We start from the raw sequence: 27,454 nt of genomic DNA on the forward strand, positions 1-27,454 counted from the left end.
CCGCTGCGCAAGTGGCACGCACCTGGCAGGCAGACACCCAGAGTCCGCCCCAGGTGCCAGGGCAGACCCTATCAGAGGAGAGCAGACCCCTTGCCTCCACTCCAGGGAGTGGGTGGGCAGGCTGGTGGGTAGGACAGGCCAAGTTGCTGGGGGCATGGGAGCTAGGCTGCAGCCAGCTGTAGTGGGTGCCAAGCAGTCCTTCAACACCCTGGCAGGCGGTGTTTGGAAGGGGAGCTGGGTTGGGGGGGACAAGAAAGGGGGTGCAGGCAGCCAAGGGAGGTTGAAAGAAGGTCAAGGTGCTCCCCTCCTGTCCTGGGGACTGCCTTGGCCTGCTGACCTTGTAGCGTGTCCTGTGCCCACAGTAGGGGCACTGAAGAGTGTCTGCCAGGCACTACCAGGCTGGTGGAAGCAGTGCCCCATGGAGGTAATTAAGTGGCAGATGAAGTTAACTCTGTTGGACATGGCCCCTAGGGAGTGAAGGCTGCCTCCCAGTACCCGCCCCCTGCCCCTGCCAACACATGTCTCTCAGGGTGACCTTGGCTGTTGAAGATTGGATGGACAGAGGGAGTCTCCTAAAGCAAGAGGTGAAGAGGGACAGTCACTCTCCTCCCAGCCCTGTACCACTCCCACAGGTCATGGACCTCCAGAGTCACATGAGGCTCCAGAAGCATGGCCAAGCCTTAGACCCTCTAAGACCACTTGGGATGTTACCAGCAGGTCCCCTTGCCCCTGGGGACAGCTCAGGGTCACGAGAGGTCACGAAAGGCGGTGGGCTGAGAGCAGGCAAGCAACCTACTGGCCTGGACCTGGGGTAGGAAGGCTGGCTCTGATGGAAGGGGCAGGGCGCTGATCTCCTGGCTCCCCTCTGCATGCTCTCTGGTTCCTCTTTGACTGATTCATTGATTTATTTATTCTTGGCTGCGTTGGGTCTTAGCTGCTGCGTGTGGGCTTTCTCTGGTTGTTGCGAGCAGGGGCTGCTCTTCGTTGTGGTGTGCAGGTTTCTCATTGCGGTCGCTTCTCTTGTTGCAGAGCACGGGCTCTAGGCACATGGGCTTCAGTAGTTGTGGCTCGTGGGCTCTAGAGCGCAGGCTCAGTAGTTGTGGTGCATGGGCTTAGTTGTTCCGCAGCATGTGGGATCTTCCCGGACCAGGGCTCGAACCCATGTCCCCTGTATTGGCAGGTGGATTCTTAACCAGTGGGCCACCAGGGAAGTCCCCCTGTTCCTCTTTGGAAGGAAGAAAGCAGCTGGCTCTGGGTGGGGCCCCATATTGGGGGACACCTTGTTCCTCTCCTTACCTTCCATATCCAGAGCCAATCTCACTTCCTGATGAGCCCACCCAAGTGATGCCTTTCCTGAGCAGCCTCAGCCCCCTCCCATGAGCATCCAGCTGTCTGTGATCTGTGTTTCCAAGGGTACTCCTGCTGCATCTGAAGGGAATCAGGCAGGGTCTTTGTATCTGCATTGCCAGGGGTAACGTGTGAAGCCACACCTACATGGATCTGCGTGTCTAAGAACAGGTAACTCAGCACGTGGGTAGATGGGTCCCTTCTTCCACCTCTGTCAAGCTTCGCCTGGACACCCACAGTGCCACCCAGCCAGGGAGGAGGCCCCACTCTCTTCCCCCTGCAACACCCCTGCCCCGTACCTGTGCCATCCACCTGGGCATCACTGGCCTCTGCAGGGCCCCGGAATTTCCGTTCTGTCTCCTTCACCTCAGGCACATAGAAGTCTCCCTGCCGTGCCAGTGGGCACATGAAATAGATCTGGTCTTGCTGGTAGATCTCCAGCCGTGGGTGGGCACACAACTTCCGCTCCTTGTGGGAGAGCGCGAAAAGCGGAATGAGCCCTACATGGCCTCTGACCCACATGTCCCTGAGTGGCCCCAGGAACTGTCTATTGTTTATTCCCTCCCAGGGGGCTGGCTCCTCTTCCTGCCCCAATCTCCCAGAGGCACCCACACAGCATCCTAAGGGCAGGGCCTCATACTCCAGGGGGCAGTGGTCTGAGGACCTGGGAGTCCTAGGACAGGTGCTAAAAGAACCCAGGAGCCTGGCACTGCTAATCCTGGGACCAAAAGGCTGTTCCAGAAAGCACTGGTCTCACAGAGCCACGAAGCTTAGTACCCCAGACTACCCTAGGACAGGGACCCCCCAGTCTTTGGCCCCAGGCACCCAAGCCAAGCCAAGGTCTGACCTGCCAGACTTGCCATCTCAGGATCCCATGGCCCTGACCTCCTCTCTGCCCTGGACAATGCTGACTGACCCACCAATATCAGGAGAGGCAGTGCCCTTGCCTCTCAGGCCTCTAGCCCCTGCCCTTGCAGACATGTTACTGACTAACCCTGAATAGGAGCTCCAGGCCAGCTAAACCTCTCTCTTACTCCCATTCCCCTGCTGGTTCAGGTCTATTCCAACCTCCGAGACTATCAGATGTGGTCGGTTCCCACCCCTTCTCAGACCTGGGTCCTGAGTTTCAGCCGAGGGGGAGGTGGCAGACTCTAGGCTGGAGGAACAGACAAGACAAGCAGATCTAATATTGGACACTGCCCAACTCCCCATGGGCTGAAGTGCCAGCTTATAGGGCCCCACGTGTAGACAGGCACTCCACTCCCTTCTGCCTGAACACAGAACCCAGTGCTCTGTAGCCCCCAGTGTGTGTGAAAGGGGCACAGACACATGCCAGAGCTGCCCTGAGACAGGCAGACAAACCAGAACAGGGGTCAAGTGCATCTTGCTCCTGAGCCTGCCCCTCTTCCTGCAATGGAGCACAATTATCCACTAAGATGACTGCAAGGACCTTGCCCTGTCACTGCTCACCCGCCAACCTTCACAACACGGCTATTTATAGCACCCGCCCGGCTCTCACCATGAGCTCTGAAATGAGCCTTCCACTTAGCGGTAATGAGAGACTTACTGCCTGGTGGGGAGAAGCCACTCCAGGACTCCACTTGTCTGCCTGCCTGGCCACGCTTAGGGTTGAGGAACCCCCCTCCAATTGAAGCAAGTGAAGAGAGAGAAAAATGAGCCCCCGGGAGAGAGAGGGAAGGAAGGTTTATTTTATCCAGCCAGGGCCCTCAGCAGCCGGCTAGAGGCCACATGGGGGTGGATGTCCTGGCCCAAGGTCTAGCTGCAGCTCGGCCTCTGACTCCACGGGTGACCCAGGCAGGGCCTTTCGTCCTAAGTCTCTGTGCGCTCGAACAGAGTGGGACACCCTAGCCCTGACACCTCCAGGGGCAGTAAAGGAAAGTCATTATTTTTGATAGTTTGAGTCTGACCTTCTTTGCTAACATGGGTGCTCTTTTGGCCATCTAATGAGGCCGTGCCCCCAGCTCTTCCCATCTCCAAACACATCAATGGCTGCCTCTGCTTTTCCACCTGCCCACACACCCACCCCAGCCCTGGTCTTCAGGAGGAGGGTGAACAAGAACACGATGTCAGGAATGAGTAGCTACCAGGCTCTGGGGCCCCTCTAATGCCAGCACCTGGGGGCGAGCATCTGCCAAACCTGAACCCCACTCAGTGAACTGGGTCATGAAGCCAGGGTCAGGGAGGCTCCCTGAAGAAGGTCCAGGTCATTCCCTGATAGCTAGAGGGAAAGGGCCCCCGAACCCAATCAGGGCATGGCCTTCACCAGCATTCCATGTTCTGGGCATTCAAAGGGTCCAAAAGAAAGCTGCTGAGAGGCGATCAGCTACCCGGAGGCCCATCTCTCAAGGGCTGAAGACAGTTGGCTTTTGGGGATGCTTCCAGGAATCAGAGCCTGTGCCCACCCAGAAATTCCAGGGACAACCCTCGCCAACACTCAAGCCACCTGCCTAGCTTTCCTTTTGGAAGTAACAGGGATAAGAGGGAGCAGTGCCCTTTCCACCCTCTCCTGGAGGCCAGGCATCAGGGTGGGTAGCACCAAGCAGCCACCCTTGCCAACTGCTCTGCCAGCCCCCTCATTGGCAGGCGGGAGGCAGCTCTCTGTGGCTGCTCTGTGCATCTGCCTCCTCCGGAGAGACCGGTTCTGAAGTTGCCTGGCTGTGGACAGCCCCGTTGCCATGGAAACTGCATCCTCCATCCTTGCCGTCGCCTTCATCTCAAAGCCATCCGGGAGAACAGAGGAACAAGGGAGACAGAGGAGGGAGAGAAAACTGTGGCCTGGGGCTACCCAGCCCTTCCTTCCCTGCCCAGCCCTTCCTCCTCACAGCATCCCACACAGAGAATGCCAGCTGCCCAAGCCTGTCCCCAGGCCCCTGGAGGGGCAGCCTAATATCTGAGCCCAGCCCAGTCCTACCCAAGCCACCTGGGGGACCCTGGCCCTCCCTACTGGAGAGAGGCATGGAGCTAATTAAAATCTCATTGACGGCTCAGCCCAAATCATTTTAACACATGCCGGATCCTGTCAAAATTCAGACTCAGGGGCAGAGAAGGGGCAGGAAGAAGGCAAAGGCAGAAACTTCCAACCCAGGCCCATAGACAGGGGGAGGGGCTTATAACTGTCCCTGTAGCCTCTCCTTGAGATCCCTCTCCACGCTCTGTTTACTGACCAAGAATGAGTTCAGTGCGGGGCTGGGGATGGAGCGTGGGGGCAGGACTAGCCATATGCCCTGTCCCTAAGTGATCAGGCAGAGAGAACAAGCCCTTTCCCTCCCAGCCAGGTGCAGTCTCTGAGGGAAGAGAGGATAGCCATGGGCCAGCTCTCAGGTCCTCTCTGCACAGCAGGAGCTGTGGCCCGGGCAGCGTGTTGATGACCTGGTAAATATTGGAAAATCATCGAAGTAAGGCAAGGCCAGCTGCCTCTCCCTCAGCTAGCCTCAGGGAGCCCTTGGAGAACTGACTGCCAAGGACACCAGGCCAATGCCACACTGGGCTGGTACTGCTGGGGAAAGGGGACTGGATGGGCCTGGAGTCTTCCCAGCCCTGGGCACAACCCCTCCCACAGACCAGACAGCCAGAGGCTTGAGGAAGCATCACCAGGACAGGGGAACCTGCTCTGGCCACTGAAGCCATGGGCTATCTGATGAGGCCACAAGCCAGGGCAACTCATTCCCACACGCAGACTCAAGGGGATCACAAAGCCCTGCTCCAAGGTGGGAGAGATGCAGATGTCTATAATCCTCCCCGCCTAACAGGAAGAAGTTAGCTAATCATGCCAAGGTGCCACTAGGAACTGCTAGAAACTGGATTCCAGAGTTCCAGTCCCTCAGACACAGCTCCAAGGCCTCCCTCCCCCCGGGGCTTCCACAAACAGAAACAACAGTTGGACTTGGGACCCACCCATAATGCAGGGATTTCCAGGAGACCTCAGTCACCAGCACTCCCCCTACCACTCCTGCACCAACACCAGCTCACACCCCCCACAGGGGTGCTGGCAGACAAGGGAAGGAGCAGCACACAAAAGGCTGCCATGGTGTCACTGCCCTGGCTACCTTGGGAACACACCACACACTCCCTCCTCACCTCAGGCTGAGCTCATGTCCTGGGTGGGGTGCAGCTCAGGGCTCCTGCAAAGGCACCAGATTAGCATATGCCGAGCCAAGGTTTCCCCACAGGACCCACAGTGCCTCCCCTGGTAGTTCTTACTGAATTAGGAGAGGGGAGGAGGGAAGAAAGAGAGAGGACTTGAACTACTCTCATTTGGTGTTCTGCTCTCAAACCATCAACCTGTGCCCTGGCCTGGACTAGGGGTGGGGAGAGTGCGACGTGCAGAAGAGGTCAGGCCCAGGGCGGGAGACAGGGTGGATCCCATTCCCAGGCTGCCCAGATCCTGGGTTTGCTCAGAGCTATGTGGCCTCAAATCCCCAAAAGGACAAGGCAATGGGTGCAGGCCAAGGTCTGGGTCATGCATCTCCTAGATGAGCTCTAGGCCCAGAAAGGGATGAGGTCTGCTCTATCAATCTCCGCCCCATCACAGCCCTCTACTTCCTGTCTCACTGAAGTGAGGGACCCTGGGTCTTCCTGTTCACTCTGAGTGGCCCAGTCCTACCTGTCCCTCCACGCCAGGCTGGAGAGCTGGGCAGCCACACAGCCAGCAAACAGCTGTTGCATCCCACCCGAGGTGATGGCATCTCTTCACTGGGTGAAGTGAGGCATGCTCATTTTTAATTACACAGACACTGACGTGCACCCGCCTGCACATAGCAGTCCCTGCAAGTGGGGGCTCAGACCCTGGAGGCCCCTTAGGCAGCTGGTCTGCATCGAATGTGCAAAGTGATGGGGGAGGCGCAGCGGGGGCTGCTGCTGGAATGTGGCACATTGTTATTATTCTGCCCAGGAACTTCCGTCAACTTCCCTCTCCCAGACTCCCTCTCATACCCAATGGGCCTTTCAACAGCCTCTGGATCAAAACCTAAGCCTGTCTGTGGGGCAGGAAGTGACAGCAGGAGACAGCTCTGGGGATGCTGCAGTGCTAGCAAGGGAGAGCCTGCAGAAGGGATGGTGAGTATCCTTCCCCCTTGGAGCAGGACGGCCCAAAGCTCTGCAAATGAGAGGCAAAGGAGAAAAGGAATGAGATGGGGCTGCCAGGGACAGGACAGAGGGGGAAGGAAGTGGCAGAAAGAGCTCCAGGCAGGAGCCCAGAGCCTTGGCCTAGCTATTGACAAATGGGTGGCTTCTCCCTGGGTCTCAATCTCCCCAACTGTAAAATAAAGAGATTGGAATAGATGATCTTAAAATAAGTGAGGAATTGGAAAAGACGAATAAAACCCCCATTACTTAAAGATAAAACAATTGTACACTTGAAAAACCCAAACAGAATCAACGGAGAAACTACCAAAAATATTAAGCTCACAAAATTAACAAAAGCACAGCCCATTTTTCTGTGCACTGATCAGCCAGTTAGAAGATATAATGGAAGAAAGAGATGAAGGCCCTCTTGGGGTCAGGTCTAGCCCAGGGCCGAACTGGGAGCCCACCCCAACCCCAAATGGCAGCGGAGGGGATGGCAGAGAAGCAAGGCTTGGGTGGGAGTCTGGGGAAGACTGCAGAAGGGGGAAGGTGTGAGGGAGAGCAGGGCGCTGTGCCTGGCACCCCAGCTGCTGTGCCTGCTGCCGCCGCTGCCTGAAGACTTTTCATTTTCACCTCAGAGCCGGCAGCTTGCCATGCAATTTACACCTCTGCTCATATTCCTGCTCACCCAGGCCCTGGCTTCCTGGGCAGCCCAAGAGGGGGGCCTCAGCAGCAGTGGAGACCAGGGTGGGTTGGGGCACTGAGAAGGGGGGGGAGTAGTTCCCTCTAAGCAGGCACAGGCCCTTAAGCATCCTAATACCTGGGTGGGCCGGGCAGGTCCTGATCTGCAGCCATGCCCAGCCTTTCCCCAGGGTCCAGAAGGCCAATACTCAACCCCAGCTCAGCCCTGCTCTGGCCTTCTGAGCCCTTGTGGAGCAAGAGCAGAGGGCTGGGGAGTGTGGGGGTGAGTACCCACACGGGGAGCTCGGGGGCTCAGACCAGGGATCCTAACACTCTCCCTTCCAAATCTGGAAGGGGAGCCACAGCCTCCCAGACGACACTGCTGCCATGGCAGGCTCCACAGCCCATCCCTCTCTGAGATCCTGCCGCTGTCTGCAGCATCTGTGCAGTCAAGGACCTTGAGCCCAGTCCGGCTTATAAGCCAACGAAAATGTTGCTGATTGATTATCCAGCAGCAGGAAGGCTGCTTGGTGCAGATGGAGCCATGAAGTCAAGCACCTGGGAGCCAGAGGAATCAGGAAGTGCCAGAGGGAAGGACAGCTGGGCAAGTGGGGACGGAGAGGTGGGGAGAAAGACAGAAGGTAGGGGAGGAGGAGAAGGCCCTGAACTTCTCATCTCTGACTGGTACCTCCACTTGCTGCTCAGGAAAGACCTTCCCTCTGGAGCCTTAGGTTTCCTGTCTGCATAACCAGACAGACAGCCTCTCCCGATCTGAGGGCTCCACTAAAAGGCAGAGTTGCTCTGCTCTGGAGGGATCTCCCTCCTCAGAATCTCTCCTCCTTCCTTGTTCCTGAAATCCCAAGCTCTCTGGAAAAGAGCAAAAGAATCCTTCCTTGGTAAGGCCCATCTGCCTGGGGAAAAAGGCTCTCTCTGGATTGGTGATGGCCCAAGCCCACAGCACCATCCAGACAAGCCTCAGCCCCCAGGGTCCTGCAGGGCTGCCAAGCTACCATATCTGAGTTGGTATTTCGAGAGTGGTGGCTCCCACGCCCGCCCCAGCAAAGGCTGGCTTTGTGCTTTCATTACTGGGATAGGGGAGTGGGGAGGGGTGAAGCCTGAGAGGCTGAGGAACAAGATCCAGGGCCCCAGGCCGGCAGAGGGGAGAGCCTTAGCCTCCTGTGTGGGTCCCCACACCTCAACATCCAGGGGCAACTTCCTAAGGGGAGTCAGGGAAGCCAAGCCTTGGTGTGTGTTTGTGGAGTTGGGGTGGGGGGGTCTCCTCCTGGCCCAGGGAAATCTGGGAATGGAGAGTCACTGCTACTCTCTGCTAACTTCTGTTACTCTCGTTCAGAGTTTGACTGTGGCCTCTGGCTCTTCCTCTCCATCCCCCAGTGCTCAAGTCCTGTTCCAAAGCCAGCCTGGATGCTGTCACTCATCTGATCACATACCATTAGTGGCTCCCTAAAACCTGCAGGACCCAGCCTCATCTCTTGGGCCCAAATTCTTGCTCCTCCCCTGCACTCCAGCCACAATGGATACACAAAGCCATGCCCACGTCAGTGCCTCTGCCTGACCTGCCTTCCTACTTGGAGAACACTATCCATCCTTCAAGGCTCAGCCCAAATTTCCCCACCCCCAAAGGCTGCTTTGCCTTTCCCAGTGAATCCATCTCTCCCCTCCCCACCCCACTCCCCCTAGGCTAAGCCCTGTGGCTGGGAGAGATGGTGGGAGGAAAGAGTTCTGGGGGCTTATCATTCAGCCCTAGGTCCTGGTGCTACTGAGCACACCCTCCTCCCTGAACTGGGGCAGGCCAATTAGCAGGTCGCAGCCCTGGCAGGTAAGCTGGCCCTGGAGCCGTCTCTACCTCACTGAGGGTAAGGACATGAGGACCAATAAGGCACCTGCAGCAGCTGTTTCCTGTGCCCAGAACAGCTGCCAAGGTAAACCTTAATGAGTCCCTGCTGGGAAAATGGGCAGCCAGGCTCTTCCTGCCCTTTGCTTCTGGCTCCCCCAGCAGGCTCCCAAATCGACAGCCTCAGCCCCTGACTCTGCCCAGCAGGGCTGGAAACAGAGGGTCAAGTGGGTGTTAGGACACAGTGCTGCTATCCCAAGCCCACTCTGGGTACCACTCCCAGTGCATCCCAAGTTCATGACAGTCCTCAGCCTCTTGGGCCCAGCCCCAATCATGGACAGGGCAGAGTGGCAAAAGGCATGTAGCCATCAGTGATTCTCTGCCCAGGGGATCCAGTCTGGACTTGGCCACTGCTTCAACCCTTGACCTTGGGTAACCTCCCCTCCCTAAGTCTCACTGTCCTTACTGGTAAAACAATGGGGATGCTGGCTTTGATTAGGACCCTATGCCTGCCTCCTAGCTGGTTCCTCCATGCCCCAAACAATGCCACACAAAAGAGGGCCCAGTAAATAACTGCAGAGTAAGTGACTGAGCTGAGATACCAGGAAAGCCTTCCTTATTAAAAATAAAGCTCAGGGGGCTTCCCTGGTAGCGCAGTGGTTAAGAATCCGCCTGCCAATGCAGGGGACATGGGTTCGAGCCCTGGTCCGGGAAGATCCCACATGCCGCGGAGCAACTAAGCCCGTGCGCCGCAACTACTGTGCCTGCGCTCTAGAGTCCACGAGCCACAACTGCTGAGCCTGCGTGCCACAACTACTGAAGCCCGTGCGCCCTAGAGCCCGTGCTCTGCAACAACAGAAGCCACCGCGATGAGTAGCCCACGCACCGCAACAAAGAGTAGCCCCCGCTCGCCGCAACTAGAGAAAGCCCGCGCAGCAATGAAGACCCAACGCAGCCAAAAATAAATAAAATAAATAAATTTAGAAAAATAAAAAATAAAGCTCGGGAACTCTCCCACATTAGCTCAGCAAAGGTGATGGGCAGGGAAAGAGATGACCCCAAATTTCATATCCCATGGGGGCTTCCTTACCTGGATTCCCACTGCCAGGACCATCCTGCTCCCTACTGGTGTTTTGGCCTCAGTGTGGACTCAAACCACCCCCATCACTGACTCCCTCAAAGTCACCCAGACAGGTTGAGGGAAAACAAACACAGGAGATTGTGAGGCACTGGGCAGGACCCAGACTCTGACCATGCTACTGGGAGCTTCCTCCCCGCTCACGCTCAACAGGATGACCCACTTCTGCAGGCACCCTGCTGAGGCAGCTGAGGCCCCCGCTCCTTAGTTTCCAGCTGGCTGTCCCTTGACACTGCCAGCCTATCACCCACCACTCGGGAATTCAGTCACATCCACTCCAGGGAAATCTCCACCATGACACTCCCCAGGGCTTCCTCCAGGTCCAGCTTGCAGCTCCCCCAGAAAGTGCCTCTTCTGGGAACCCCTCCTGCCCCTGCCTACACAAGGGATGAGCCCTGGCACCTCCCAGCTCCACTCACACTGCAACTGCCACGGCGTCCTCAGCATCTAGAACAGACATACAGTTGGCCAGGGGTGGAGGAGGCATCTGCCCAATGGTGTACCCCTCTTAGGACAGAGGTTTTCAAACCAGTTAAGTCTCAAACACCCTCCTCCAAACAAAAGCTCAGGAGGTCATCTGATGTGTAAAACCCAGAGGCAGAGCTACTCCAACTGAGGCAGGTAAAGGTCTGAGTGCAGCCCCCTATCCCTGGCTGCCAGCCACGGGGGCACCTTAGCACAGCCCCTAGGCTCCGGCCCCCAGAGCAGTCTGAGAACTAAGGTCTGGGGTCCCTGCTCACAGCTGTCCCTAGTAGAACAGCCCTATCAACCCAGCTATCCCTGAACTCTACCACCAAGGTTCCCCCACTGGCTCACTGTACCTGCTTTGCCTACCACACCTCTCCAATTCTATGGAGAAAGAGCCACTATCTGACCTCCAGGGTCTGCCTGCATTTACCCAGCCAACCACCCTCCACACAGACAATGCCCTGTGTCTCCCTAAACTCAGGAGATGCCCAAACATCACAAGGAGACCTCCGTTGAAAACTTGGGGAAAGCAGAGACCCTGGGGAAGGGGGTTTATGGAAAAGATCATAGATCCTGTTGGAAGGAAGTCAGGCACGGGGGTCTTGGCTGGCCAGTCTAACACTCTCAGTGATCTCCTCGCCAACTGCAGACAGATATGAGCCAAGTACCGAGCTCAGGGACCTCACACACAATCTCACATGTGGGACCCCAGGCCTCGCACTCGGCTCTGGTCTGCTCCATGTGCCCCAAGACTTCCCTGGCTGCTCATTAAGACTGGTCTCACCTTGTGGTGAATTTTGAGGCCTTTGCCTATTGTTCTGGGCTGACATCTGGGTCCCACCTCCTCTGTGGCCTTCCAATTTCAAGGAAGCTCAGTTCCCTCCTTCAGCTGCCAGAAGAACCCCCTTCCTGGGGCTCAGGGAGTGGTCTCCTCTTGCCCTGGAGGCTAACTCCTTGGACCCTGGTGGAGCGGCCTGACAAAGCTGGGGCATCTTCCACATAGACGAACAGTCACACAGAACGCAGGGACCCCTCACACACCTGCTGTCCCAGAGTGCTTGGCCTGGGGCCCCCAGTGGTTTACGTGGAGAAAGGCAGAGTTCCAGCCCCTATAGCTTGCCAGGCTGCCAAGCTGGAGAAGCCTGGCCAGAGAGCCAGGGGCTGCCACACAGACCACAAAGCTGGGATCCAGCCATCCTTCCAGAATCCCCACAAGAGCCCTGACAAATGCTTGTCTTTGGTTCCTCACAGAGAGCCCCCAGGACCTTGCTGTCCCGTGAGACCAATCCTGTCCCAGTCTCAGACATCTGCCACTGCCGGAACAGCAGCTGCTCTCCACCTCCCTCATCCAAAGCTCTGAGATCATTCACCTCCACCCCTCGCCCCAGCCTCTGGGGAAGCAGGTGAGCCTGCCAAGTCCTCCCTCCCCTCCTCTTGGCTACTGCCTCCCTCACCCCTCCTGAAATAGAAAGCCGACGGGCTGCTGTCACTGCGTTTGAAGCAACTCCACAGCAGACCCAGCCTCAGATCCAGAGAGAAGCCAGTGGGGTGGAGAAAAAAGACACGCGCACATGTACGTAACATGTACATACACGCACGCACGCGCGGTTAAAGGCAGCCAGCTGTCAGGGTTGGGAGAGTCAGGAGCACCCAGAGTCTCATTAGCAGCCTCTTTTCTCTGGTCTCAGGGCAGTGAGGAAGAGGGCAGGTGTGAGAGCGAGCCTTACATTCTCTTCTCTCTGTCACCTAGGCCAAGAGAGGCACAGGGCCACCCCCTGTCCACTGCAGGCTGAGACCAACAAAGAGAGCCGGCCCCTTCCTCGTCTTTCACCTGGGTTTGTTCCCCACCCCCAAAACCAGCAGAGCACCTGGGCCGTGCCTCCACTGAGGGCAGCCCGGCATCTGTCTCACTCTCCCAGCTGGTGGTCAAGCCCACACAGCACGCCTCGCAGACATCCCTGAGAAGCCCCTTGCATTGCCCCGCACCTGTGGCTTCCTCATCACAGGCAGGAGAGAGGATGGTACGCCCCCTGCTGCAGCCCCAACTCCACGAAAATCAAGCCCAGAGCACAGCTGACAGGCTCCCACGGGAGGAGGAGGTAGGAGGAAGGGCTTTCATCAAAGAGGTGACGTCAAAACCAGGCAACTTGTGAAGCTGTCAGGGGCCAGGAAATTTGGACAAAGGTGTCTAAAAATAAACCCCTGAAGCCAAGAAAAGGCTGTGGTGGCTGAGTTGCTCGCCACCACACCACATGTCCTGTTCTGAGGTCTGGAACCCAGAAAGTCTCTTCCCAGGGCTGCTCCTCCAGACTGGCCCTTGAAGCTGAGGATGACACAGACAGGACCAGAGACACCACACACCAGCCCTTCCTTGGGTGAAATGATGAGCAGGCCTTAGGCACTGATGTCTCTCTTCCTGCCCTCAACACCAGCCAGCTCCCCCACCTCCTGCCTCACCCTGCCCCTTAGCCTCCGGCCCGACCCCACACCCAGCACCCTTCTGGCTGCCAACCTCCAGCTCACAAAGGAAATCCTCCTCCATCCTCCCCATGCCCCTTCCCTACCACAGCAGCCCTCCTGTTTCTTTTTCCTGTCTCTGCCCACAAAGGCCACAGATGGTGACCCAGGGCTCCATTTATTCATTCCCAAGCCCTGATACCAGACACTTAACCAGGACATGTCTGAGCTCCCATTTCCATCACCAAGGCCCTGTCCCTTTTCCCAAGCTGCTCTGGAGAACAAGCCACCAGGTTCTTCCAAAACCGCCAAGTTCACATTCTTGCTAACTTTTTTCTCCTGTTCCCTGATCCCAGCCACACTGGCCATGCCCTCTGTACACTCTGCTGCCTCAGCCATCCTCCAGGGCAAATACTGTCAATAGGCTCATGTCACCAAACATATTCACCAGCCCAATCCTCTCTGAGCTCCAGACTACACACATCACTGTGGACTCCACACCCCAACTAAGATGTCCCTCAGGCAGATCCCCCGACACAGCCCACAGAGCTGGCCCCCCAAACCAGTTCCTCCCTCCGCCCTCCATACCTCAGTAGAAAGCACCACTACATGCTCACCCACCTGCCCTGCCCAGAGGGGACTGCAACCTGTGACTCCTCCCACTCCTTCCCCTTCCCATCATCCAACCCATCCATAAATCCATCAGTTCTACCTCCAAAACAAATTGTCAGTCTCCACCCTTGTCTGCATCTCTACAGCTACTGCCCCAGCCCAAGCTGCCGCCATGCATGGCAGGATTCATAACAGCTTCAAAGCACCTCCACCCGGCCCCCATGAGCCACGGTCCAGCCTTACCCTGCCCAATGACAGCAGAGCCCATCTTGCACAGGCACAGCTCGGATCCTGGCTGGAACTCTGCAGTGACTTCCCACTGCCTTTAGATCAAACCCACGCTCCTCACCCTAGCTCTGCCTAGAACATTCTTACCGCCCCTCCAAGGGCTCTTCTAGGATTTTGCCTGAGAGGTTACCTCCTCCGAGAGGCTGTCCCTGACCACTCTGTGCACTTGGTTCCCCGCCTTTTCTCACCCTGTACTTTCCTAGCATGTGTCCCGTTTTTGTTTGACGTTATTACCTATCTCCACACCTCACTGTAAATGCCTATTTCATGCACCAATATCTCGCACCACATCCAGCATAGAACCTAGCACAGACACTCAATAAATACAAGTTGAACAGATGAATAAACAATCACTTCCAAGCCCAAATTGGGGTCATTTCCCTAGCACCCAAGTTTACAAAATGTTTTAGAGAAGGAGTAATTTACAACAGGGAAAGTTTGTCTCAGGGCCCTTGCTCTGCAGGGGCCAGCAGGATAGGGACAGGGTGGGTCTGGAGTGGGGGCTGAGCACTAAGGATGTCTTTGTTCCAAGTCAGAGCTTAAATGACAGGACTGGGTTTCTGAACAAACTACCCGTACTCCTGGGAGATGCTTGGGGCCCAGGAGGTCTCGGGTGTATGGAAGAAATGCCAGCAGCCTCTGCCCATCTTCCTAGCTCCACAGGCACCTGCTCCATGACGTGCTGCCCTCCCAAAATGGCCTTTTCCTCCCAGGCTAGGCAGGCCTCCCCAGAACCCACTCAAAGGACTGGCTGCCCCCTGACACACACACCAGACTTGTGTCTCACCTTGATGTAGGTGTCCAGGGCAGGATGGACACGGCGGGTAGCCAGCCAGATGGACAGGGGTGTGGTGTAGGGGAAGGTGGCCATCACCACATGGCTGGGTGCCGGGAAAGAGAACACCTTGAAGCCAAATTTCTGATAGAGTCGGATGAGCTCAGGGGAGGGTGACTTCTCACCTTCACTCAGAATGCTGCCCACCGCACAGCGGCACTTCTCAGGGGGCACCTGGGGAAGCAGAGCAGGGGTGTCAGGGTTGGGCAAAGGAAGGAGGCCCACAGACCTCCTGCTTCCTGGCTTCTTGCCAGCGTGGGCCTGGCAGAACCACTAGCTCCAACAAGCCACGCAGCCCCAGACACCATAATGGAGATGACAATTTCCTGCTGAAACCCGGCCTGTGGCATCCCGCTGCAGGACTCATCCATCCCTCCATTGCACAGGGCAGGCCCCTGCCGGCTGTGGAGGGGCCACAGAAGGGCTGGTCAGGAAGCAGAACTGAACTCTGGGTTGCTGATCAAACTGTGTGAGATCCTCTTCCCCAGGCTCTTAGGCAGGGCCAGCCATCATCAACAGGGCCTCAATACCTCCTCTCCAACCCACACCCTATCCTAAACCCTGCCCCACTTCCCAAGCCCCTTCTTGGCTGAGACTGCTGGTTCCCCCTAAGTCTCCCTGGACCCCTAGTACCTACACTTCACTTCACTCTGCTCCCCTCCCTCCCCTGGCTCCCACAAACCCCAGCCAGGTAAGGGCTCCTACTTGACTCTCCAACACTTCCTAGGCCTGACTCCAGGCCTGAAAGGGCCAGCACTTGCTTTTCCTTCTGGTATCAAGGGGTCCCAGTTTGTCTCACCTCCTGCCACCTGAATCTGTACCAGCCCCCAGGGGTATCTCTTCCTAAATCCAAGAGACTTACCACAGACCTTTTGCTCTCCATCCTGGGTTTTCCTCAATCTGAAGGCCCTACTCAGGGGCCACTGACCCCTAAATTTAAACTCCTTCTACCTCCACTTGCTCTTCTCCTCAGCCTACTTCCCCAGTACCGTGAAGTCATTTTTACCTGTCTCTGCCCTCCCATTGGCCTTTTCCAAGTCCTGTCAACAATCCCCCAGGGGTGTCTCAGCCCTGCTCTGCCTTTCTACTCTGGCCAATTCAGCCCTGTGCTTGGAGTCTCACTTTGCCTCAAACTTGGGAACTGACTCCCACCTCTGCGTAGTCCCTGGGGGTCACCTCCCACTCTCTGCAGCCCTGATCCCCTTGAATCCTATGTCATTAAGCATAACTCAGGGCTTTCGTGGCAGGCAATATGGTGCAGTGGTCAGGACCACAACTCTGGGAGAGGCAGGCCTGGGTGTGAATCTTGAGTCCTGTGCTTTGGATGAGTCCCTTGGTTTCCTGAAGCCCCAGTTCCTTGATATCAACTTACAGAATTGTAAGATGCTTCACATGAGGACTGAGCATGGTTCAGCAAGTGCTCCATATTTGTTGTCAGTTATTAGTAGCTATGACACCGGCCAAACAAGTAACCACTGGCCCAGGATGCCCATCTACCCAAACCTCTGAACATGTAGCTCCTCCCTGCCCATCCTTCAGGTCCAAACACCCTCTTGGAGAGCCTCTCAGGGTGGCTCAATGGCAACCCCCACAGACTCCAATACTGTGCTGTAAACTCTTACCCACATCAAGTCAACCTTGCAGCTCAGTCACTTCTCTCAACCTCACGCTCCTCCCACCCTACCCAGAGGTGCTGGAGAGCACTGCAGTACCACCTCTTGTCTCTAGATGGTGCAACTGCCCCATTCACACCCAAGACTTGAGGATGGCCAGAGAGGCAGGTGGTTCTGGCAGGCCTCCTGCTGACAGACCAAGGGACAGTGTCTGCGGCAAAGCCCATCTTCATGTTCCTAACTAACCCTAGCGACCTATGCTATACAAAACATCCAATACAGGTTAAACAGAGAAATGGATGGAAGGTCAATTGATAATCTCCTCTCCAACACCTGGCCTGCCCGGGTTTGGGTCCCAGGGTCTTGATCACCTCAGCAGCCCTCACAAACCTTCCAGCTCCACATCCTTCTCAGTCCCCCAAAGGCACCAGAACACCTGTGATCATCCTGCTTAGAACCTTTCAATGGATCCCAATTCACCTCTATGACGAAACTCCCGAGGCCAGCATGCAAGGCTGTCTCAGGGTGGCCCACACAACACACTGCCTGGATTTGTCCACACACTCACCTAGCACTCCTTTTCTGCATCCCTAGGCCTGAGTAGGGGCCAAGACCCAGGTGGGCAGGCGCCCACTAATCATGTGAGTGGCAGAGGGAGAGACAAATCCGGGCTCTGGCAAGCCAGCCTTACCAGCCTCCTCTCCTACCACACCCCCACACAGAACTATTTGCAGCTCCCCAAACATGCCACATCCTCCCATGCTTCCTCCCTTTGCGCAGGCGACTTCCTCTGCCTGGAATGTCCTCGTAACCCTACCGCAGAGTCCTTTCTGCCTGGGAAACTCAACCATCCTTCAAGACTCAGCTCAACCCTCCTCCTGAAAGCCTCTGTTGCTCCTCACTAAGCAGCCCCTCCCCTCTGATCCCAAAATGCCCACCAGAGGGAGCAGTCTTGTGCTGCACTGTAAGGAGGTGGCCTCTCCTCCTCCCCACCACTCCAGGCCTCTAGGGGGAAAGGTCCAGGATCCTGTGCACATAAGTTCTTCAGCGATAGTACAGGCATGCATGCATAAACCTGCTCGCACAGGCTCTGCATCATGAGCAAACCTCCTCTCCCTCTACCTTGAAAAAGGAGGAACTCTTGTCATGGGGGAGGGAAGCAGCTAATAAGGAGACAGGGCTCCTGAGATCTTGGGCACGGGGACTCCCTTCCTGCCTGAGCAACTTTTCAATTCCAGAAGTGAGAACACTTCCTGCCCCTTCCCTTGTCCAAGTGGCTAAGGGGCAGACTCGGAGGTTACCCAGCAAGCCCACCACCTGCTAAGCAGCCCCATACCAAGCGGGAGCTGGGAGACAGCTGAACCAGGCACCAGCAAGGAAGAGATGGGACAGGGCCTAAGACAGGCTGGGGAGTGGCAAGGCTGGTCTCAAGAGCAGGGGAAGGCTTTCCTGGGCTCCCAGGAGAGCCCAGGCCTACCTCCAGGGGAATGGCCCACTGAGATGGTGAAGGGCCCTGAAAGGAGGAGCGTCTTGATGGCTAGAAACCCCACCCACCTTGGTTCAATACAATGTCTTTATTTGGGCCTGACCTTCGAAGGGCAGGCTGGGCCTTCTAGTTCTAGCTGCCTTCTCCCTTTCTTCCCTGTATCAGTCATTTCTCTGGGTACCTATGACCAGAACAAGAGCTGGACCAGAACTAGCACCAGCAAGGAACCATACCAGGGAGACAGGGCAGTGGCCAGACCCACCAACAATTTCAGTAAGGTAGGCCCATCCAGAATCTGCCCTCAGAGCAAAAGTGCTAGGAAAGAGATACCAGAGTTATCTCCTTCAGGCTGTGAGGCCTCTTGAGCCCTAGCATTCTAAGAAGAGGACAATCTACTTGGAACCTACAGCTTCCGGGTACAAGCTGGCCCTACTGCCCCTTCCGGAGAGGCCTTGCAGTACCTTGCTGACCCTGCTGTGTGAGGTCATAGCGAAGAGAGGGTCTCTGCCTGGCCAAGACCTCACTGAATCTGGAAACTGGACAAGATCAATAAATTCCAGGGTCCAGGAAGAAAAAAATGGTGTCAGCTAGCCCAGACCAAACCCAGCCTTTGGGTTCACTAGAAATGGGCCACCCCAGGTCCATAACCTGCATAATCTGACTGGGACAGCTGCACTGTCTGCCAATCCCAGACCCAGAGGGATACCTTGACTCCTCCCTGGCCAGACTACCCAGCCCACCTTTCCACAGGGGCCTGCAGTTAACCTGCTGTGAGCAGAAACCTAGATTCCATCTAGCAGAAAATCATCATGGGGTACCTGGGGTAGGCGATGGCCTGGGCCTCCAGGAAGCATCAGCTCAGCTCACATTCCCATTGCCCTTGTTGAGGGCTCAATCCTGGGAAATCTTACTCCCTCACCCCACCCCTTCCCAGGCTCCATGTGACCTCAGTGCCTCCAGGGAGAGGAGGGGGCACCATCCCCACATATACTGAAGGGGAAGTACGGCACAGGCCTATGTCAGAAAACTCTTACTGGTCTCAGCCCCTGCAGACGTGGTGACCGTAAACCAATTCTCAGTGGACTAGGGGGAAAAAGAAACTTCAGTGTGGTCTAGTTCACTAAAGGCAGTACCCAACCGCCACCAGTCCCCTCCCCAAACCCCTCCATGCCTGGAGGCAGCACCCCCTCCTAGGCCTTGCCCAGGTGAGCTGAACAGGCTGCCATGCTCCACCGGCCTCAGCCAAGCTCCCCACAAGGGCAAGCAAGCAGGCAGGTTACTTAAGCCCCAAACACAGCAGTGGAGGCAGTGGCAGCAGAGGGTGGGGCAGAAGGAGGAGGGCCAGGCTGGCAGACAGGACACACCCATGGGCACGGCAACAGCAGCCCAGCCACGAGGGCCTGTTCACAGGTCAGAACTGGTTAGGATCAAATAAGGTGCTCAGGGTCCTCTCCACCTCCTTCCCAACACCCAAGGCTCCCAGAGGAACTAGGCCCAGGAGGGGAGGCAAAAGTCACTGTCCAAGCAGGAGAGAGAGGGCAGAACTATACAAGGGCAGGACAGAACTGGGTCTCTGTGTGTGTGTGTGTGTGCGTGTGCGTGTGCGTGTGCTGAGGTAAGGGGGGTGGAGAGGTGGGGACAGATCCTTGACTGACTCTGGAATCACCCCCTTCCCTTGGCACTTAGAAGAGGAAATGACGAGACTTCCCTGGTGGTCCAGTGGTTAAGACCCAGCACTCCCAATGCAGGGGGCCCGGGTTCAATCCCTGGTCAGGGAACTAGATCCTGAATGCTGAGACTGGGAGCCTGTGTGCCGCAACTAAGACCTGGTGCAGCCAAACAAACAAACAAACAAATATTTTTTAAAAAATCATTGACTTAAAAAAAAAAAGAGGAAATGGCCACACTCCATGAAGGCGGTGTCCTGGAGAGGAGAGGGACACCTATGAGCCACATAGGTGGCTGTCAACTTCTTGCCACATGCTCCTTCCTTCCCCCCACCTCCACCAAGGTCCTCAGGGATGAAGAACGGAATCCTTCCTCCTGCACCACAAGAACCACTCGCCCAGATCTTACAGGCTTATCCCATGAGAACTCCAAAATATAGGGCTGGCTGGCTGACATACAGACATACATATGCATCTCCAGGATATATATGCTCAAGCAGCATCTCATATGAAATGGTCCACTGCAATCGCCACAATCTTGCCTTGTTGGTACCCTTTTCTGTGTCACTTCCTGAGCCCAGAGCCAGACCAGGGGAGCCTCACCAGGCCTTTCTCAGGAACCAGCCTCCTTCTGTCCAGCTGAGGCCTGGAAGGGGTGTGGCTGGGGAGCTGTCAGTCTTATATCTCACGGGGGTGGGCGGCACCCACAGCACATGGCCACCTCTCACCTGGTCACTCACTGCCCCACTCACAGAACCTGAAATAGCCTCACTTCCTCCCACACTCAGAGAAGCAGGTTCTGGCTCCTGTTGTGTTGTGCTGTGCTGGGGAGGGTGGAATGGGGATGGGACACTCCACAGCTCAGCCTATATCCTGTCCCTTCCTTCTGTGAACCATAATACGCAGGGCCCCATGCTGGACACCGCTGTAGGAGGCAGCTAGGGAGCAGAAAGCTTGGCTTCTTGGCCTTCCCCAGGACTGGATGAGGCCTGTCCTTCAGGCTTCCCTGACACCCCCCACCCCGACTGAGACGGCCTGAGGGCTGGGCCCCTTGGTCCCCACTGTGCAGCAGTGCCCAGGACAGAGTGGCACAGACAGGGTGCTCAAATATTTGCTAAATGAAAATAAAAAAGCATGAGTAAACTCAGATAGTACCGCACCTCCTGCTAACTGCTCCTTACTCTCCTCCTCTATAGTATCAGCAGTGTGGACCCAGAGGCTTCAGGTCCTTATGGACCAGATAGTCTATGATAGCCATGAGCACCTGAAGCCTGGGGGTCCAGGGTTCCCTGAACCTTTTAGGATCTCTGCCAGGCAGGTGAGCCATCGCAGGTGTCAGGGTGTGACCCAGCTCTGAATAGGGACACAAGTTTCTTACAGAGTGACCCAGGACTGGGATGGACAGGATCAGAGGGGCCACTTTAACATATATATTCATTCTCTGTGCCAACCAGACGGTCACAGCCAGGCCTAGGGTCTAAGCCTGGGTTATGAGTGCCCAGCCTAACAACCCCTCATCACACCTAATTAGCATGAGTGTTTTTTCCACCCATTTTTTGTTGTTGTTACAACAACTTCTTGAGGGCAAGGTACTGGGGTGAATGCCTCACCTATGTCACTTAATTTAACCCTTGCCAGCCTACCTATAAGCAGGTATTTTTAACATTACTCTGCAGATGAGGAAATGGAGGCTCAGAGAGGGTATGTGGTATGCCCAATATCACACAGCAGGACAGTGGTGAGACAGAATCAAAACCCAGGACTACTAACCTTGAGTCTGTCCTCTCAGGCCATGGGCCCCCAGACTGGTATCCAAGTCGGGCTGTGCCCAGCCAACCCCGGAAACCCAAGTCCCACCATCTCAGACAGTCCACCACACCTCCAGGAGAGCTGTACGGTGGGCTGCTTGGAGGTGGCTGGGTCAGGAGGCCATAGGGAGAGTGTCCCATGCCAGGATTCTTCTATCTCACTCTTCCCTGAGCCAGCCTCCAGCAATGACCCAAAGGTACGGTGCTGCCTTGGCCCTTTCCCATTCTGGAATTAGCACCTCCAACTCAAGAGGCAATGTACTGCTTCTGGAACAGGACATGCCGGTGAGGAAAGAGGCAGCTGCAAGGACCCTCATCCCTCCCACTGAGGTCTTGCAGAGGGTTCCAACTGGGTCAGATGTGGAAGGAGGGGCAGGGACCAGGGGAGGGTAGAGGAGGGACAGGGACTTACACAAGAGACCCCTGCAAGGGTGGGGGCCCGGCATCTGGTCTAGGAGCTTCCCATAGCCCTGTGCCTGCCCCATCCCACTTGGGTCCCAGTGTTCTTGACTGTCACTTAGTGCCACCTCTGAGCCATGTGACCTCAAAACCTCAATGTCTACTCATCCCTCAACCAGGCCATATCACCTCTCACCCAGACCCAGCCCAATCTCCTCGATGGCCCCCTGCCTCGTCTCCTTCTCTCCTCCACCTGCCATCCGCTTAGTTCCCTAAATCAAAGGTGGCAAATTGTGCTGTACCTTTCCTCCCAACCTACTGTACCTCCCACCACCTGGCCCAGCAAACCCTTCTACATCTTTCTCTGCCCACCACGTGTTCACTTGCCACACTTCCTCTGTCATCCGACATCTGCAGGCCTGCACTTTGCAGTTCCCCTTAGCCAGAAGGCCTTCCCAGTAGAGCAAAATTCTACTTATGACAGAAGACCTCCTCTCTGAGCCTCCCTGGCAGACTTGAGGCAAACCCACAGCTCGCTCAAAGTTCTGTGAGCATCGAACACAGTGTCTTGCTGGAGATGCATCTGTATAGGGCTGACTTGCCAACCACACAAAGCTTCCTGAGGGCAGGGCCATGTCTGTTCATCTCCAGAGTGCAGGTGTCAAGCAGAACCTGGCACAGAGAGGGAGTCAGCACAGCCTTGTTTCGACTGAGTACCCCATTGAGGCCTGTTCAGCACATGGTATGGAGGCTATAGGCCTTGCCCACTTGAGCTCTCCAGGCAAGAAAACCAGAGCTGGGGATTCTCAATGCCTGGTGTGCCAAGGCTCAGAGCTGGAGGCTCCAGCTGGAGGCTGGAGAACCCTTGGCAGAGCTGCCAGCCCATGCAGCTGTGGGCAGCACCACCTCATGGCATGGCAGGAGGCCACATTGGTGAGTCCTGATTCACCACAGGCTGTAAATACAGCCATATGCCCACAGGGTGCCACTGATGTCAGGTTAGTCTCTGACCCCAGCATATTGGACATTCTGGACAGCTCACCTGGCTCCACCTGCCCCCAAAGCACTCTCCCAACCAGCTTGATGTCCAAAGAAATGCCTTATCCTTGGGCCAGGGGACACCATAATGGCTGGAAGATTCCACCTTCTTTCAGCATGAGAGCTGAAAGAGGGAAGACAAAGAAACAAGATATGACCCCAAAGAGAGGGCAGCATCTGAAATGGCCTGGTCTTAGAGTGCTGGCTTCAAATGGGGCTGAGGGAGGGACAGAAGAGGAGGCAACAGACCAAGGCCCCCTCAGAGGCTAGGGACTCACAGTGGTGTGGCCCCCTGCACTCAGAAGTCCATGGGCAGAGACAAGCCAGGAAAATTAGATCGGGACAAGTAGAAAGCCAGCATATGGATGTCTGGAGCAGAAGTCCAGATTAAATCTGGAAGGAGCTTCAAGCTCAGAGAGGAGGTGGTGTGCACAGCCAGCTCAACGATTTCCCCATCCCTTCCTCAGAAACCAAAACACCCCTTGCCCAACAAGCCCTGCCCCATGTCTGTCCATGGGGTAGAACCCCAGCCAGCGCCCAGGAGGCTCCTTACCGTGCGGGGGTTGTCATAGTAGACGGCAACGGAGCGGAGCTTGGGGGAGACACTGCAGCTCTCTGTGAAAAGCCGCCCAGTTTCACCATAGGGCCCCACGTGGAACTTGTAGGCCACAGTGACGTTGCGGACGGGGGGTGAGCCAGCACTCACTGCCACCCCAGCCAGCAGCCCTGAGTACCCAGCAAAGGCCAGCAGCGTCAGCAGCAGCAGCAGAGTCAGGCCCCCAATCAGGCCCAGGAGTAGCAGGTCCGACATGGCTCTGTGCCCCCCACGCCGCACCCCAAGGCAGCTGCAAAGGAGACAGAAGGAAAAGGTGGCTGGTAGCCTGTCTGACCAATGTGCCCACCTTCCCGCCAGCCAGTTCTGGCCCAACCTCAGCCCTGCCTTGGGTGCTCTGATGCAGGAGAGGCAGGAGCCAGAGGTATCTACACACAGAGTGACCTAGAAGGGAGTTACAAAGGATGACTGAAGCTACAGGCCTCTTTATTTCTTAATCACAACTGTTGAGGCTCTCAGAGCAGCTCTGTCAGCTGGCAGCCTTGGTCACACCTGGGGTAGCTGAGTCATAGAGGGGCACAGGAGTGAGTCAGCCAGGGACATACTCCTGGCCCTGACCAGCCGCCCCTGCTGGGCCAGACGTCAGCCAGCCTGCCTTTTCCCCACATTGCCTCTTCCTTACCACAACTGAGCCACACTGCCTGCCCAGTCTCCCCAAGCCTCATGGGCCACTGCCAAAGGGAGGACGGGCAAGCACAGGGCCCAAACACTTATTTAAAAACAGGGAAACCATGAGGAACAAAACGTCAAGGGGAAAAATGTGCCACAGGAAGGGACTCTTGTAGGAAGCTCTCCTTTGCTAAGCACATCTGGCCCGCGAAATACTGCTTTCCAACAAGCTCACCCATCCAGAACCAAAGGAGAGACGAGGTTAAAATAGCCTGAGCAGGCAGAACAAAGTCCAGCACTATGCTTCCCAGACTTGAGCGGAGCTACCGGTGCTAACAAGCTTCGTCTCACTTTTCCAGTCCATAGATTAGAATCAGCAAGGAAGAGGAGGAGGAAAAGACTGCTAGAAGTTGGAGACACAACAGGTAGCGGTGAGAGTTAACCACAGCTGGAGCATTTCATCCCATGGTGGAGGGGTGCTAGCCTGGCAGGGAGCCACACCTGGGGTCCACTTGCTGCCCTGTCCCTCCCCCTTCCTTCCCTTCTCCCCAACATCTCCAGATGTTTGGAATTCAGTTTTTGTGGTTCTGATCTCCCCACCTGGCCTCCTGTACTAGGTAGTTTACAGGAAGCCATCCTGGGGTAGGTATGCTGGGGCAGGGCGGCGGTGTCTTTTTTCCTTTTTGTGTATGTCATTTATCTGACAATTCTCCCTCTTCCTCAATGGCCTTTCCCTGTTTCCCCTATTTGGTATTTGCATGGTACAAGCAATAAAGATACTTGTTTCAGGGGAGAAAAAAATAAAAAGCAGAGAAGCTATCAAAGAGCAGGCCTAGGGACACAATACGTAGGTTGGTGTATGAGCCATTCAAGACAGACTGCCTGGAACTCCATGAAACTTGGGGCCAGAAGACTAACCCTCTTACACAGAGGGCTTGACCTGCGTCACCCAGGAAAAAAAAAAAAATCACACCACAGAGAAGACTATTTAAAGAGGAATGGAAGCATCTGACCCATTGGAGGAACATTCTCACCCCAAGTACTTAAAATTTTAAAAGCTTTAGGAGCTGAAAATCAACATGTCGGCCCTATGGAAAACAGCTGTATGGAATAATTTGTTCCCTGTGGGTTCTGGGTATCAAAATTTTTTGCTGAAAAACTGTCTTTGGAGTCAATGTGCACACAGTGTTTGTCTCACAAAAAACACAAAGTAAACTTCTAAACCTTTGGCATCATGACCTTGAGGTGTCTCACACTGGTCTTCTCACCGACCCCTGTTCCTGCCCCCCAGCTGCGCTTGTTTTGGACGCGTTCCCTGTCCTACTCAACTTGCCTCCAGTTAGTTTCACTCCTGTTTTCTTCGATGATAATGATGATAAATCTTTCACTGAGTACTTACTATATGCTAGGCACTGTCTAAATGTTGAAACACAGCTACTTCATTAATCCTCAAAACCAGGTGGGTATGGATCAGAAAACAAGTGGTTAGAGATTAAGAGGCTTGCCCAAGGTCACAAAAGAACTAAATAGAGCCACCTGGACAAAATGCAGGCAAGGAATCCAAGTAGTCTGATTCCAGGCCCCCACTTCCACTTTCTCTCTCCTCCCTGGGAACAGGACTTCCAGAAAAGCCCAAGCATTTAATCCATGTTGGACATCTCTGAACCCAAGGCTCTCAGCTGGAAGCTCTCAGCATCTAAGTCTCCCACTCATCCTGGGAGTGACCAGCCCTCACTATGACCTACCCCCATCCTCTCAGCTGCACACTCCCTGTCTCCTGAAAGGAGCTTAGTTCCCACCTTTCTCTTCCTCTCACCTCCTAAACTGCTCAAAAGAGGGGTGAAAGGTACCTGGGGGCCGCAGAGCTTTGGTCAGCCCAGGAAGGAGGCAGGGCAATGGAAATTTCCCCTTTACTCAAGAGAAAGGGAAGGAGAAGGACTGGGGAAGCTCACCTCTAAAGCCAGTCTCAATTTTAGCAACTCATGGCATCCAGCACGGCAGGGACCAAATGCTCCAAGTGCTCCAGGGCTGGGGGCAGAAAGAAAATAACCACTGAGCCGGGCACCCTGCCCTGACTGATCTCTTTTCAGGGAAAGCCCACAGGAGCCTCTACAAGAACTCTCTCCCCGCCCCAAGGTTACACTCTCCACCATGTCCTCAGATCCCTTAGGGAAATCAGAAGCCAAATTCCGCCTCAAAAATGTCATCTCTTCACTAGACCCCTGCTCATATATCCCTGTTCTTGGAGAGCCCTCTTCCTGGAGAGCTCCAGCCACCGCACCTGGCCCTGACACAGCCCCTGCCGCTGACCCTGGGCAGGTTGTGACCCCTCTCGGGCCTCGGTTTCTCCTCAGGTTAGAGGCCCAGGCGGAGCGTCTGGGCGGGCTGCCCCGCGCTGGCTTCCCGAGGCTGCTCACGTGCGCCGCGGCGGCCGGCCTCGCCCTTAAAGGGCCCGCTGCAGGCAAAACTTTGGCACTCGGGGGACGCGGGAAGACGTGGAGTCTGAGGGGCCTGCGCGGGAAGGACGGGACGCTACCTCCACTCTGGGCTTCCAGCCCCTGCTCACCCTCGCCTGGCTTATTTACCCAGCCCTTTTCTTTTCAGCCACGACCTCACGGGGTCCCAGGCACCTCTGCAACTTAAAGGAAGTTAAAAGTTTGCAGCCAACGCTTCGAGGCGCGGCCTCAGGAGACGGGGGCGGAGTTAAAGTACGGTTCTGGGCTCAGTCTTCGTGCTCCCCACCCCCTCGCCCGCCCCGGCTCCCTTGCCTCCGGGCGTGCCCTGCACTCGTGGCCGAGGCAGAGGGTGATCCGGGATGGTAGGCTGGTCCAAGTTCGCGTTCGGGCCCTTGGACCGGCCGGGGCGAGCTGTGGGCGAGACGAGATGCAAAGAGCGGCTGGGCCGCGGGGGGTCACGGTGGGGACGCGGGGGGCCCTGAGGTTGCGCCCGGGCGGACTGAGGTTCCAGGCCCTCGGCGCGCGTGGAGCCGCCCCGGCGTGAACACCTCCCCGCCCCGGGCCTCACCTCAGCTGCCGCCCGCCGCGGACGCCGATCAGCGCACGCGGTTAAGGGCTGAGTCGCGGAGCCTGCGCGCGCCCGCCGCGCACGCTCGCTCCGCCCCCTCACACGGCAGGACGTGGCCGTGGCCGTGGGCGCGTGCGCGCGGGACCCGATGGGCAGAAGCCTGCCCCGCCCCGTATCCAGGGCAACAAACGTGAGCCTGTCAGGGGCCGAGCCTGTCAGGGGCCGAGCCTGTCCCGTACCTTCATGCCTCCCACAAACTACTGGGTTGCAGACGGTGATTTAGGAACAACCTCTTAACTTCAGGGTTGTCGAGAGCACCCCAGACATGAGGGGAAGTAGAGAGGCAGTGTGGGGTCCCGGAAGGCGGCACCGGAAAGGATCGTTTGAAGAGGCTTGGGAAGTGCAGCACGGCAGTAAAAGTCTGGCATTTGTAC

The 27,454-nt window shown here is 56.2% G+C and overlaps 1 protein-coding gene across 3 annotated transcripts; it reads right to left on the reverse strand.

Moving 5' to 3' along the window:
* Positions 1 to 39: 39 nt before the first annotated feature.
* LOC132359012 (testis-expressed protein 264 homolog) lies at positions 40 to 27,115 on the reverse strand. Of its 3 annotated transcripts, none has more exons than XM_059912213.1 (6): positions 27,021 to 27,115; positions 25,949 to 26,024; positions 23,328 to 23,619; positions 14,716 to 14,937; positions 1,647 to 1,815; positions 40 to 1,168 (listed from the first exon to the last, which is right to left on the reverse strand). In XM_059912213.1, the coding sequence occupies exons 3-6, from the start codon at positions 23,583 to 23,585 to the stop codon at positions 1,113 to 1,115; spliced, it is 705 nt and encodes a 234-aa protein (XP_059768196.1). In that variant the 5' UTR covers positions 23,586 to 23,619; positions 25,949 to 26,024; positions 27,021 to 27,115; the 3' UTR covers positions 40 to 1,112. The 3 variants fall into 3 exon arrangements, with proteins under 3 accessions (XP_059768196.1, XP_059768194.1, XP_059768195.1); XM_059912211.1 differs by lacking the exon at positions 40 to 1,168 and adding an exon at positions 1,176 to 1,428; XM_059912212.1 differs by lacking the exons at positions 40 to 1,168; positions 27,021 to 27,115 and adding exons at positions 1,176 to 1,428; positions 26,278 to 26,365.
* Positions 27,116 to 27,454: the final 339 nt, after the last annotated feature.

The sequence above is a fragment of the Balaenoptera ricei genome, unplaced genomic scaffold (assembly GCF_028023285.1).
Source record: "Balaenoptera ricei isolate mBalRic1 unplaced genomic scaffold, mBalRic1.hap2 scaffold_846, whole genome shotgun sequence".
NCBI classification, from domain to species: Eukaryota; Metazoa; Chordata; class Mammalia; order Artiodactyla; family Balaenopteridae; genus Balaenoptera; species Balaenoptera ricei.

Bases quoted from the DNA above. Each gene is read 5' to 3' on its own strand.
- LOC132359012 (XM_059912211.1), bottom strand. From the start codon at position 23,585: ATGTCGGACCTGCTACTCCTGGGCCTGATTGGGGGCCTGACTCTGCTG. The intron at 14,938-23,327 runs GTAAGGAGCCTC...CTGCTTCCCCAG, and splicing joins ACTATGACAACCCCCGCACG to GTGCCCCCTGAGAAGTGCCG. The intron at 1,429-1,646 runs GTACGGGGCAGG...GATTCCCTTCAG, and splicing joins TGCCCAGGTGGATGGCACAG to ATGCAGCAGGAGTACCCTTG.